Source organism: Nycticebus coucang, chromosome 2 (genome assembly GCF_027406575.1).
Source record: "Nycticebus coucang isolate mNycCou1 chromosome 2, mNycCou1.pri, whole genome shotgun sequence".
Lineage (NCBI taxonomy): Eukaryota > Metazoa > Chordata > Mammalia > Primates > Lorisidae > Nycticebus > Nycticebus coucang.
Genome location: NC_069781.1, coordinates 57797178 through 57809939, shown reverse-complemented (window position 1 = coordinate 57809939; position 12762 = coordinate 57797178). Strand labels below are relative to the sequence as shown.

The 12762-nt window shown below is 37.6% G+C and overlaps 1 protein-coding gene across 5 annotated transcripts in view; it reads left to right on the top strand.

Annotated features, from left to right (window-relative positions):
- Positions 1–12762, top strand: part of FOCAD (focadhesin) — a 329244-nt gene that overhangs the window by 36692 nt on the left and 279790 nt on the right. For 4 of the 5 annotated variants that reach the window (XM_053571667.1, XM_053571636.1, XM_053571657.1 and 1 more), the window contains 2 exons: positions 1662–1736; positions 4528–4682. In XM_053571667.1, the coding sequence (XP_053427642.1) occupies positions 1662–1736; positions 4528–4682 (230 nt within the window). The remainder of the gene's footprint in view (positions 1–1661; positions 1737–4527; positions 4683–12762) is intronic. The other variant, XM_053571675.1, reaches the window with a different exon arrangement.

The window sequence follows — 12762 nt, the reverse complement described above, 5'->3', positions numbered from 1 at the left end:
TTATGGCAGCAATTCAGGTATAGTTTCCTTTGCCTGCACATTTGTGAACTTTGCCATGATTTTCTAAATGAATCTAAGAGAGCTCTTTCATTATTATAAAATCAAAACTCTAAATTATAAGAAGTGGCACCTTATAAGTAGGGCAGCACCTGTGGCTCAGTGGGTAGGGTGCCTGCCCCATATACTAAGGGTGGTGGGTTCAAACCTGGCCCCAGCCAAACTGCAACAAAAAAATAGCTGGGCGTTGTGGCGGGTGCCTATGGGCCCAGCACTCTGGAGGCTGAGGCAGGAGAATTGCTTAAGCCCAGGAGTTGGCGGTTGCTGTGAGCTGTGTGACACCACGGCACTCTACTGAGGGCGATAAAGTAAGACTCTGTCTCTACAAAAAAAAAAAAAACCCAAAAACAAAAAAACAAGAAGCATTGTATATCATAGATTGATTGGCAACCTTTTTTCTTTCTTAATGGTACATAAAACAATGGTATATCAGTTGATGGCCAGTTACATTCAATGAAATATGGTGTATTTTGTAATAGAGGAACTGAAACTATTCAGTGGCTATCAATTCTTGTTACTATTTCTTTTACTGAGATGTACAAGACAGTAAATTGAACTCAATATAATGTTCATGTAAATGAGTGACCTGTATTTTAAAACTGAGGCCATAAGCATCGAGGTCTAAAATCAGTTCTAATGTGTGAAACTCAAAACAAAAGCAAACATAAAAAACACCTTCAAAACCCCCAAAGTGAAGGAGGAAGTACTGTGTTTTTATTTGAGCTTTTGGGGGAGACTTTGCAAGACAGAGAGCTATTCACATTGGTCCCAAGTGCAGGATGGACAGTTGTTGCAGTAAGCAACCCATACGCAGAATGGCTATGTCTCTTGCTAGACTATTGGCTATGAAACAGCAGCATTGGATTGTGTTGAGGAACTAAGGAATGAAGTTGACATAGTAGGAAGTGATGATATTCATGTATGTAGATAATCACTCCCATAAGTGTCTTGAATTTAGTTTTTGGCTTTTTGTTTAAAGCAGGATATAGGACAATTTTAGAGACTTATGAAATGGAAAGCCTATGTGCAGATTGAATTTCAGGGCTGAAACCTTTGAGAAAATGATAAAGAAATTAAAATCATATGGTCTAAAGGAGGGAAAATGGTGGTGGAGGGGAGATCTGTTGGTTCAGATCTGTGTGGGTTGTAGTCATGAAAATGAGAATGAGTTTTTCCATCTTTGTTAAGGGTATGATGAACCATGGTAGAATTCATTTAGATGCAAAGATGATTTTACAAGCTGTGAGATTTCTCCTTTTCTCATGGTTTAATGGTTTAAGCAATCTCAATCTCAATTTATCTTCTGATACTAAGTGGCAGCAATTTGAACGAAAAATCTGGCAATTTTCTTAACATCTATGGACTCGTTTGTCTATTGGTAACCTGAGATAAAAATGCCTGTTTTTTGAGTGTTGTTATGAAGTTCAAAAATTGTTTATGTGGAGTGCCAAATTCAATACCTTTTACATAGCACACATTCAATGAATGGGAATTTTATTTCTTACTAATTGCCTGCCTGGCATACGCAGACTCGTATCAACTAGTATTGATATTAGGAAAGGATTTTGGAGGGAATGTGTTCATTAATTTTGTTTGTGTTTTAGGCTGTGGGTCATCTTATTGCTGCAGTCCTAAAGGAAAATGGTTCTTCAGAAAAGATTCACCAGTCCACGAACCAGGTCTGTGTTTAACTTTGTGCGTTAATTCTATTCATATATTACCCAGCTGGATCACATGTACACTTGCCTTGTTTCTCTCACCGTTGAGGTCAAAGAAATGATTTTGAACTGTGAGAACTTCATTGTCATTTTTGTTTGTTTGTCATGTTTTTATATAGCATTTAAAAAAATTTTAAAATTGATTAGAACAGACTCTAGCCACTTGGTGGTTATAACTCAGTGGCTAGGGTGCCAGCCACACACACTGGAGCTGGTGGGTTCAAACCCAGCCTGGGCCTGCCAAGCCGTAATGACAACTACAACCAAAAAATAGCCGGGCATTGTGGCGAGCGCCTGTAGTCCCAGCTCCTTGGGAGGCTGAGGCAAGGGAATCGCTTAAGCCCAAGAGTTTGAGGTTGCTGTGAGCTGTGACGCCACGGTACCCTACTGAGGACAACAAAGTGAGACTCTGTCTCAAAAAAACAAAAAAAAGGACCGACTGTAGGAATGAGGCATGAAAGGGTTAAGGAGAGTATTCCTGTTACTATTAAGGAAAAATAACAGATGAAATGAGGGAAGCTTTAGAGGAGGTTGGTAGGATTACCTCTGAGGGAGTGGTTTTGGTTAACAGAGAAAAGGAACACAGTGGCTCTGTTGGGTGTAGGAGTTTTCTCATACTTCAGACCAGCCCCAGATGTGAGTTCTAAGTTGGGAAGGTTATGTGCTGACAGTCAGAGCTGGAGGAAAAATTCCATCCCATGCATAGGGAAAGTAAGTGCTCAGAGTGGAAGCAATGACAGCCTACTGAGAGGTACCACTTGGGTTTTGGTTCATCAGTGTTGTATATTTTGACATACTGGTTGGTAAACTCTGCTTAAGAAAGGTGCTTAAAGGTGCACCTTATAGAGAACGTAAATGATGGAAATACGATTTTTTTTCTTGGCTGGGCATGGTGGCTTACACCTGTAATCCTAGCACTCTGGGAGGCTGAGGTGAGTGGATTGCCTGAGCTCAGGAGTTTCAGAGCAGCCTGAGCCAAGGGTAAGACCCCCTCTCTAATAAAAATAGAAACACAACCAGGCAGGTGTCCTGGCAGGTGCCTATAGTCCCAGCTACTCAGAAGACTGAGGCAAATAGATCGCTTTCAGCCCTAGAGTTCAAGATTTCTGTGGGCTAGGCTGATGCCACAGTACTCTAGCCTGGGCAATAGAGTGAGACTCTGTCTCAATGAAAAAAGAAAAAAAATAAATAAAAGAAAATATATATGTATATACACAGAGACACACACACACATATATATATACATATATATATACTTCTTTCACAGCAGAAATACATTGATTTCTTTATTCTTACATTCTTTTTGATTAGCTACTCCAAGTTACATTTCTTTACAGCTTCTGTTGATATGTTAAAATAAGAGTAGGGGTACAAGTCACTAATTGGCATTTATCTGATATTTGTATGTAGTCATATAAGTTAGGTTTTCTTAGAATTCTGATCCTAATCCTACCTATAATCACATTATGTACTCTGAGAAGATCTAGGGTTTTATTTAAATTTCCGAATTTATTGAATGTCAAATCCATGTAACTAAATAGTTCCTCTTTTACTAATAAATGAAGGCTTGCTTTCATGATGATATGGTATTACCTGAGGCGGCAGTTTCTTTATTCATTTATTTTGTTTTACTGGCTTCGTAGTGGAGTAATAACACTTAGAGCCCTTTGATATTGTTGATATAGGTGAATGCAATTTCCTTATGAATAAAAGGATAAATGAAATAGAACTTTTTCTTCCTGTAGTGACTATTAACTCTATTGTTCTTTTAATAGTGGGATCCTAAGATTGAAAAGGCTGTCAGCCAGTGACAGAGGGAAAGTGGGCATAATATGATTCTGATTTCAATTCTTTTTGTTATTCTTTGGGAGCTGGGGCTCTTAATTTTTCTCCAAGTTATATATTTCCCATATAAGTTGTGTCAGGAGGAAGGAAAATTACTTTATTTGTGTGTGAATCTAAGTGGACTCACCCAGCAATGCATTCAAATATTGAACCTTTTTAGGGGGTCCTGGTTTCCTGAGGAAGTTATACAACCTAGAACCCTTGCTTTTATAGGGTTTTCAAAACGAGAACTTTTGTTTACTCATGTGCTCTTCCATTTCTTTCCTATCAAGAAATGGATTCACTGTGTGAAAGGGCGAAAAAAATCATAGTCCTTTTCTTGATGAAAACAGTTTTCCTAGGCTTTTTTTTTTTTTTCATAGCCATGGAACAGCTTGCTGGTGGCCAGTCCTATGTCTCTCTTTTCTTTGTAGGCTCACATTAGACATCAACAAATTGTGGTGGGGCGTTGTGGTTGGTTGTGGTTGGTGGTAGAAGAGCAGGAACATACTCTGAAAATGTTATTGCCATTTAAGACTTGAAGCATAGACACTATTTGGAGTTCAACTTACCCTCACTGATACACTGATATTGTTGGTGTCTGGTTAAATTGCTTGGTTGGAGCACTGTGCTACAGCCAACTCAGAGCTTTGCTGTGTTATTTGAACTTGGGTCATATCTCTGCCGGAAGCCAGTCTTATTTTACAGCCAAGATACCAGAGAGTTGCTGTGTTAAAACAGATCTTTTATATCGCTTGGAAAATTGACCTCTTTTTAGTCTAGGAACAGAGTGACAACATCATGTTTATATGTTTATATAGGAAAGCTAGCCTACTGTGGACAAATTACACATTGAGGAATGGCTGAGGGGGTGTGTGTGTGTTCGCTGCTCATCAGGAGTGTCTTTTAATCACTGGTTTGATTTCAGACTCCTGCTTTGAACTTGCTGTGGGAGAAGTGTTGCAGTGACAATGTAGTGGTTCGAACAGCCTGCTGCGAGGGTCTGGTAGCACTTGTTGCTCAGAATCATGCAGAGTTCAGCTATGTTCTCAATGGGATACTCAACTTGATTCCATCGACCAGGTACTCTTTTCTCCATGTGTGATCAGTTAATAATTTAAGGTCTTAGGAAAAAAAGTCATGAATTCCATATTAAAGGTCAGCAGTCACCTTACTTGCCAATTGTTGTTCTTTCTCTCAAAATGTCATGCAGTTGATATTTCATATGTGGTAAGATCACGCTAATTTAAACCCCACAGTTTTGAAATTTGTGGGCATTTGCTGTGTGTTAAGTTTTGGGGCTCTACTTAAATTTATCATTGCTCTTTTTATCCAGAAAATGGTTAAGTATTATAATTCACAATGGCAGTGCAAATTCCTGGCTTATTTTAGGAAAGAAGATTGCCTATAAGCATCGGTACTTCCACAGAGGTATAGTTTATACATTGTATTTGGTCAGCCTTTGCCATTAGGATGTGTATTTGAAGATAATAGCACTAATGTCTTTAAAAATATTTTGTGATTTAAGGATATCTTCTGCTTAATTGTTATCTTGGAATAGTTTGTGTGGTATGGCCGTATTTAGTCCATTTATAGACTGAGGATAATGGAATCACAGGGAGAAAAGGGACCCACTCCATTCTGAGGTGGTCAGACAAGACCATATTTGATCCTGTGAGCATCTCATAAAATACTTCCTGAAAAGGAGATGCCACTCTTTGCTTCAAGAAATGGTCTCGATCTTTAAATCCTACTTTTTGCCTCCTTAAATAATTTTGGTTTCTGTTCCTTTTCTCCCAACTCTCACCCAGCCCCCTCCTTCTTCCTAGGGTTTCTTGTTCTTCCATTGTTTTTTATTCACCTTTATTATAGTGTCATCAGAGCTGAGTGATCTTTTTTTTTTTTTGCCTTCAGTGGAGATGGAGTACAGCTGTAATTATCAGTCTGTGGAAAATGTCTTCCTGGGCTTGAAGTCTATTAGTCTAAATAACATCTAGCTTTGTAACGTTTCTTTACAAATCTTCCTCTGTTCTCTCAGATCATCTCTTTGTATCTTTTTGGAACTTGGTTTCTTTCTCCACAACCCCTCCCCACCCCCGCCCCCCCCACCTGAGACAGAGATAGGGTCTCTCTCTATTACCCAGGCTGGAATACAGGGGCTATTCAGTCATGATCTTAGCGTAGCTCACTGCAGCCTCCAAGTCTTGGGACCAAGGAATCCTACCTCCTCAGCCAGCTGCAAAGTGGGGACTATAGGGCTGTGCCACTGTGCCTGGCTTGGTTTTTCTTTTTCTTTTGCAATCTGTAGTTAAAAGTGCAGACCCTTTAAACTTTGGGAAGTTTAAGCACTTCCAAAACTAGCAACAGCCTTCCTTTCAAGTTGTGTTTCCCCCCATGATCTCCTTCTCTAGACATATAGCTATTCACTCTTCCTGAACCTATGAATTTGCTTCCGTCTCAGCATGAAAACTCCACCCTCTTGTCTGTCTGGCATCGTATTTGTCATCCTTCTAGGCTCAGCTCAGATGTCTGTCCTCTTTCCTGCCTAGACACTTTCCTCTTCTTAGCTGGGCTGCTTGCTGTTTCATAGTGTGTGTATATGTGTATTTTATTTTTAAATCTGTATTTTAATATCTAGTATACTTTTTGACACTTAGTAAATGCCCAACTATTTCTGAGTAAATAAGGGTATGATCATGGCTAAAAACTTCTTTCCTCTCTTTCTGTTTCTACACATACTCACACACACATATACACAAACAAAAAATACTTGATCCTGTGGTATACCTATTAAAAAGAAGTAGTTTTGAGGAGGATTTTTATAAGTTAGGATTTTTATGTGTCTTTTTCTCACTTATTGGTTCACCTTAAGCAAACCACCTAGATTTTGCCTTACTCCTTTTATTTATCAAATATAGCAAACAGTATTTTCCCCCCCACCAAATAGTTTTCAAATGTCTTAAAATCTACAAATATAAAATTTACTTGCGTTGTTTAGTTGTGCCGTTTATATTCAAAAGTTAGAGTATCAGCAGCTAATGGGGTCAGGGAAATGTCTTCTATGTGTTTAAATACAGGTGTAATTACAGCAGGTTAGGTTATATCTTCAATTCTAGAAGATCATCTTGGAAACTATGCTGAAGTGGAGTATTATTCACACGTAAGTATAAATCCATCATCACTGCTGTATAGGCATTGTTGATCAGCTTGTCTTCTGTTGTGTTGTAGTTTGTGGATAACTTCAGTTGCTTTTTTTTAATTCAAAAGTGTATTTTTTTGAATAGGCAATGCATTTACATCAAGTATATGCAAAGTCTCTTTCCTACCCTGTATCTTTTTCCACAGAGCGTAACCTGTTACTAGGTCTTATTATCCTTTTAAAGCTATTTTATGCAGCATGTAACAGAAATTTATATATATGCATATATATACACGCATATACATACGTACTTACATTTTTCCTTGTTTGAAAAACAAATAGTAACTCACTATAGAAAATGTTTATATATTTATGTACTTTTTCCCCTTGTTTACAAAACAAATTGTAACCTACTATATAGTATTCTTTATTTTGCATTTTCAGTGAAAGAATATATCTTAGCGCTCATTCCATAAAATACATAAAGTGCTTTCTATTTTATTTCTAGCCACATAATATTTCATTGTATGAATTAACCACGATTTGCCAATTCTTTATTGTTTCCAAACTTTTCCAATAGCAATACTTCAATAAATAGTCTTATACATATGGGTGACTATTAACTGTCAAGGTTTTTTGTAAATATGGCCAAAAATGTGGAAGAAATCCTTGAGTTTTATAGTAAATACATATAGGAATTTTAACAACGGAAGGATGCCATGAAATTTTTAAAAAATTTATTTGGGAATGTTTTGGTTTCTAAATTGTTAGCCACGGTGGAATGTAGGCAGAGTAGATGCCGAAGCTAACCAATTTAATTTTTCAATCAGTTTGATCTTAAAAGTAGAGAAATGATTATTTGTATGTCAGAAAACAAAATTTCCTTCATTTACTTTATTTCAAGTAGCAAAGATTTGTGCTTTGTAGTGATTTGAAAGACTATTCTTTGTACTGTATGTACTTAAAAAAAAACAAAATGAGAATAAAATTTAAAAAACAAGCTAATTAAAAACAGGAGAGTCCAACAGCCTCATCCTTCAAGTGTTGTTCAGAGAGAATCTTTTGAGACAGAAACCATCTCTTTGTGATCTAAATACAGGAATGAATGGCTCAGACACTTTAAGTCTTCAGTTTCTAGAATTTAAGTTTCTACTGATATTTGGCTTTCTTTTCTTAAAATTGACGTTTATTGGATTCTAGAGGCACCTTAGGAACAGAGTCACACCATGATTGCTTATCTTTGATTTAGAAAAATAATTCTAAAACATTGTCTTCCATCTTGTCTGTCTCCTAGTCCACGTTCCTCGAGGAACTGAGAAAGGGCAGGGAAAAAGCCAATAGTGAGAAGCGGCCTTCTTTAGGGTAGATATTTGGACATCTCTCTCAGCATGCAGCACATTTTGAAAGTTTAAAAGAAAGGTGGAAAGAAAAGTAGGTAAGGCCATGTCTTCTGGCCCTTTGCAACATGTATGGAAGCCCCCCTCCCACCTGAAACCTCATCTACAATTTGAGAAACATTGGTTTAGACCTTGCTGCATTGTATAGTCTAAAGTTGAAAAAGACTTCACATTTGCAATGCTCTGGTTGTCTAAATTTGAGGGAGTGGCTGGGAAAGTGTCTGGATCTGCTTGAGGGACTGTTCCCTTCAAAGGCATAGTTTGATGTCCTAGAGTGTTCTTGGTTCAAAGCTGAGGCAACATGAAACAATTGTAAACTAGTTTTTATAGCTTCTGTAAACAAAGACATGGATTTAAGAGCTCTAAAATGTTCTTTTAATCAGTAAGGGCATTTGAAAAAAAAAAATATTCCCTAGGGAGGGTGAAGGAAAGAAGGGGGCCAAAAATGGAACACAGTAAGGAAATCATTATCACCAGTTGAATGTGAACTTTGAAATTAACCAAAGCTAAAAATGAAGTGAATGATAAATAGTAGTATATATTTTTCTAGACCTTTAAGGAATTGCTTGTTTTGAGTTTAGATTGCTTTTGGTTTTATTTTGTTTTTACATTGAATTGATCCTGAAAGGGTAAAAATTTCCAAAGCAAGAAGTTTCCCATTTTTCTTTCCTTATATTGTTTCCCACTGTAACTACAGTAGTTTCTAGAAAGCACATACAGCCATTGTTGCAGTTGCTTAGTAACAGGATTGTGAATAAAATCTTTACTTTCCTGCAGAACCAGGTATTTAGTTTTTGATATTGAGGTGTCGTGACAGCCTGTAATTTCAGCTCAACTGCTTCCTTCCCATCCCCCCCTTTTAAAAAATTTGTTTGGTAGGAAGGTTATATTCTAGGTTAATTAGGCTAGCAATTTATTTGTGTGCATTTTGTGCTTCTAAACAGGGAAGGGACCTGCAATTGATGTATTTTGGGAATATAAAGTATATTAAAGTGTGGGGAATTGAAGTGTATTTTCCAAGATTCCTAAAGTCTACTTTTTAATGAAATCTTGCATAGGATATTAAAAATTCCTGTAGTGGGTCCTGAGTAAAGCTGTTGGATTCTGTGAGTCTTTGATCATGGATTGATGAAGGGTCAGTTAAAAATGATTGTAAGTACTATTTGGAGTTCAGATTTAGGATAATTTGTTGAGAAAATTCTTGTCTCTCAGGGTCTTCTCTTTTATTGTTCCTTGAGAAGCTTAAATGCTTTGTTATCATGTAGGAAATGGCTAGCAAACAAAGAGACACTGTATTCCTATCTTGTGGTATTTAAGCTTTTCTGTACGATTTAGCTTCTTTATTTTATTTGGCAGGAAAAGAACCAAGGAGGATTTCTTTATGAGGTTTCTTCCAGTGTTGAGGGAAGACAGCATGCTTTCATCTGCTGGGGTGTCAGAGTATTACTTCATGAATTTGAGATGGTTTCAGGATTTACACCTATATTGATATTATGGCTCATTTAACTCATATCAGAAAGAGAATCACTGGACCGTGTCTGTTTCCTCATCTTATCTTTTAAATATTCCTTTCAGTCTGGGCATGGTGGACCCATGTAATCCTAGCACTCTGGGAAGCCAAGGCAGGTGGATTCTTTGAGCTTAGAGGTTGAGACGAGCCTGAGCAAGGAGACCCTGTCTACTAAGAATAGAAAAATCAGCCAGGCTTCGTGGCAGATTCTTATAGTTACAGCTACTTGGAGGCTGAGACAAGAGGATCTCTTGAGCCTGAGAGTTTGAGGTTGCTATGAGTTAGGATGTCATGACACTCTATCCTGGGGCAACAGAGTGAGACTCTGTCTCAAAAAAAAGAAAAATCCTTTTAAGTCTGTTAGCTTGTTTCTAGATGTTCTTCTCCCCCTCCCCCCAGTTTTCTTTCTTTTGTTAAAATCTCAGAATCGCTCTCAACTTGCATCTCATAACCAGAAAATGATCCCAGCCACTTTTCACGTCTAGGACATTCTCCCCTATTTCTTTTTTAAGTCAGTTATTCTGGTTGAAGTCTTTGTTTGTCACAAGATCTTCCCTTGTAAGAGTCATATATTTATGCTAAGATGTTTTTCGGTGATTTAAGAACAGGGGCTACTGAGCACATGTTCCTTTTATGATGGAAAAATGCTTCGGAAGAATCAGGCTGTTTTCTGGTGCTTTGAAGACAAATGAGTGTACAGAACTCTCTCAAGCAAAAGCTCAAGAGCATTACATCTTAGATTTTAAAAAATAAACAGTACTTTTGGTCATTGGTTTAAGCATGAGTTTAAAAACCAAAGTTTTTTTTTAACTTTCTCTCTTTCTTCTTGTCTTTCTCTGTCTCTATGTTCTCATATTATTTTATAATGAGTTTAATTAGAAGGAGACTGAGTATACATGAATGCAGTGTTTGGTGTTACAGTCAAATAAGTCTCAAACAAAAGGAACCTGATGCATGTTATTTATTCATATGCACAATCACACCATCTCTACTAGTGAGAAGCGATTTGCATACATGGTTTTAATTAGTATAACTTGTACAAGTTGACCAAAACATTTTCTTTTTAGCTTTACGTATTTTTTGGAGTCTTCAACATTGTTACTGACCCACACTCTCTCTCATTACAGATTGGCCCCTTGTCTGATGTGCTTGGGGCCAGAAGTATTTCAGATTTTTTCAGATTTTGGAATATTTGCATATATGTGTATATACTGAGATATCTTGGGGATGAGACCAAAGGCAAAATTCATTTATGTTTCACATACACCTTATACACGTAGCCTGAAGGTAATTTTATACAATATTTTTAATGACTAGATGCATGCAACAAAGTTTTAAGTGTGTTGGCTGTGACCTTTGTGATCAGGTCAGCACTCAAAAGTTTTCAGATTTTGGAACATTTAGGATTTTGAATGTTTTCTGAGTAGGGATACTCAACCTGTATGAGATCTAGGTCTTGGCTCTTATGCCCATTGAAAACTGAGGTTCCTTTTTGCTCTGTCTCATGCTACTATGTCTGTGGTTCAGTCCTGAGGTTTTCCTTTGTTCTTTCTTAACGTATTCTTGAATAAATTCAGCTTTTCCTGGCACCCACCCGAGGTAGACTTGCTCTATCTTATCTTTTCTGAAGGGCTTTTGGCAGTAGTTTCCTGAGTGTGTTAGGACTCTATGGACTACCAGTTACAGAAATACACTTGAAAGAGTTTGAGCATAGAAGGATGATTTTCATTTCTTTGATAAAGGGGTGTCTCATGAGAGCCAAGAATAGGTATGCCTGTGGGCCTCAGAAACAAATGGGACACAGGTTGTTTGTTTCATTCTTCACCATTGGTACAGACTGACTTTCTTTGCTTTTTAGTTCGGAGAGCACCACATGCTCCAGCGTTAATATCTTTTATTTATAAGAGATGGCCAGATTGAGACTGGAGTTTTCTGGTCTCAATTACAAATTTCTGGACCTGGAGTGGGGTCAGTCATCTCTTCCAGGAGATATGTATTAGTTTTCTAGGGCTGCTGTAACACATGACCCTAATGTGATGGCTTAAGGTCACAGACATTTATTCTTTCACAATTCTGGATGCCAGATATTGGCAACCAAAGTGTCTGCATAATTGGCTGCTTTTGGAGGCTCTGGGAGAATCTATTCTATGCCCCTCTACTAGTTTTTGGTGGCTGCTGGCAACTCCTTGGTATTCCTTTGCTTGTGGCTGTTTAATTCCAATCTCTGCTTCTGTATCCTCATAGGCGCCTTCTCTATGCATCTCTGTATCTCAAGTAAAGTATCCCTGTACTTTCTCCTATGAGGATACCAGTTACTGGATTTAACACCCACCTAGGATGATCTTGTCCCAAGGTCTTTAACTGAATTATATCTGCAAAGACCCCGTTTCTAAATAAAGTCTCATTTATAGGTACTGGGGGTTGGGACTTAGATGTATTGTTTTAGAGGATAGTGTTTAACCCTCTACTAGCTGTGTTTCCATTGGGTGAACATATGTGTGCTGAGAACCCTTATTTAGTGCCCACAGGAGTGGAGAAAGAGTGGTAGCTCCCCAAATACAAAGGAGACTGGCATGCTATTCCTCAGGAGTCCTTTGCAATAGCATTGAATTTGGAGGCGAGCCATGACCTTGGAAATAAGTACCTCTCAGACAGTTCAGCTCTAGCTTTGAAACATAATTGTGCTTAAGTGTAAGTGACTGATATTAGATCTATGTTGCTCTGCGCGGGAAGGCAGGAGGAAAGATCAAGTCAGTGTCAAAGATAACGTAATTATTTTACTGTGACGGTAGGATACTGCCATGTTCCATCCCCCCAGAATTTTTTTTTTTTAAACTATAAATTCTTTCCAAACAGCCACTGTCTGGAAATAGAAATAGCCACTGTCTTTGTTTCTAGGAGCAGAGAGATTAGAGAAGGAAACTAGTCTTTTTTGTATGTAAGATATATGTACAGGTTTGTGTTTTAGAGCTTTATGTAAAATTTCTTTTTTTTTTAATTAATATTAAATCATAGCTGTGTACATTAATGCGATCATGGGGCACCATACATTGGTTTTATAAACAGTTTGACACATTTTCATCATACTGGTTAATATAGGCTTCCTGGCATTTTCTT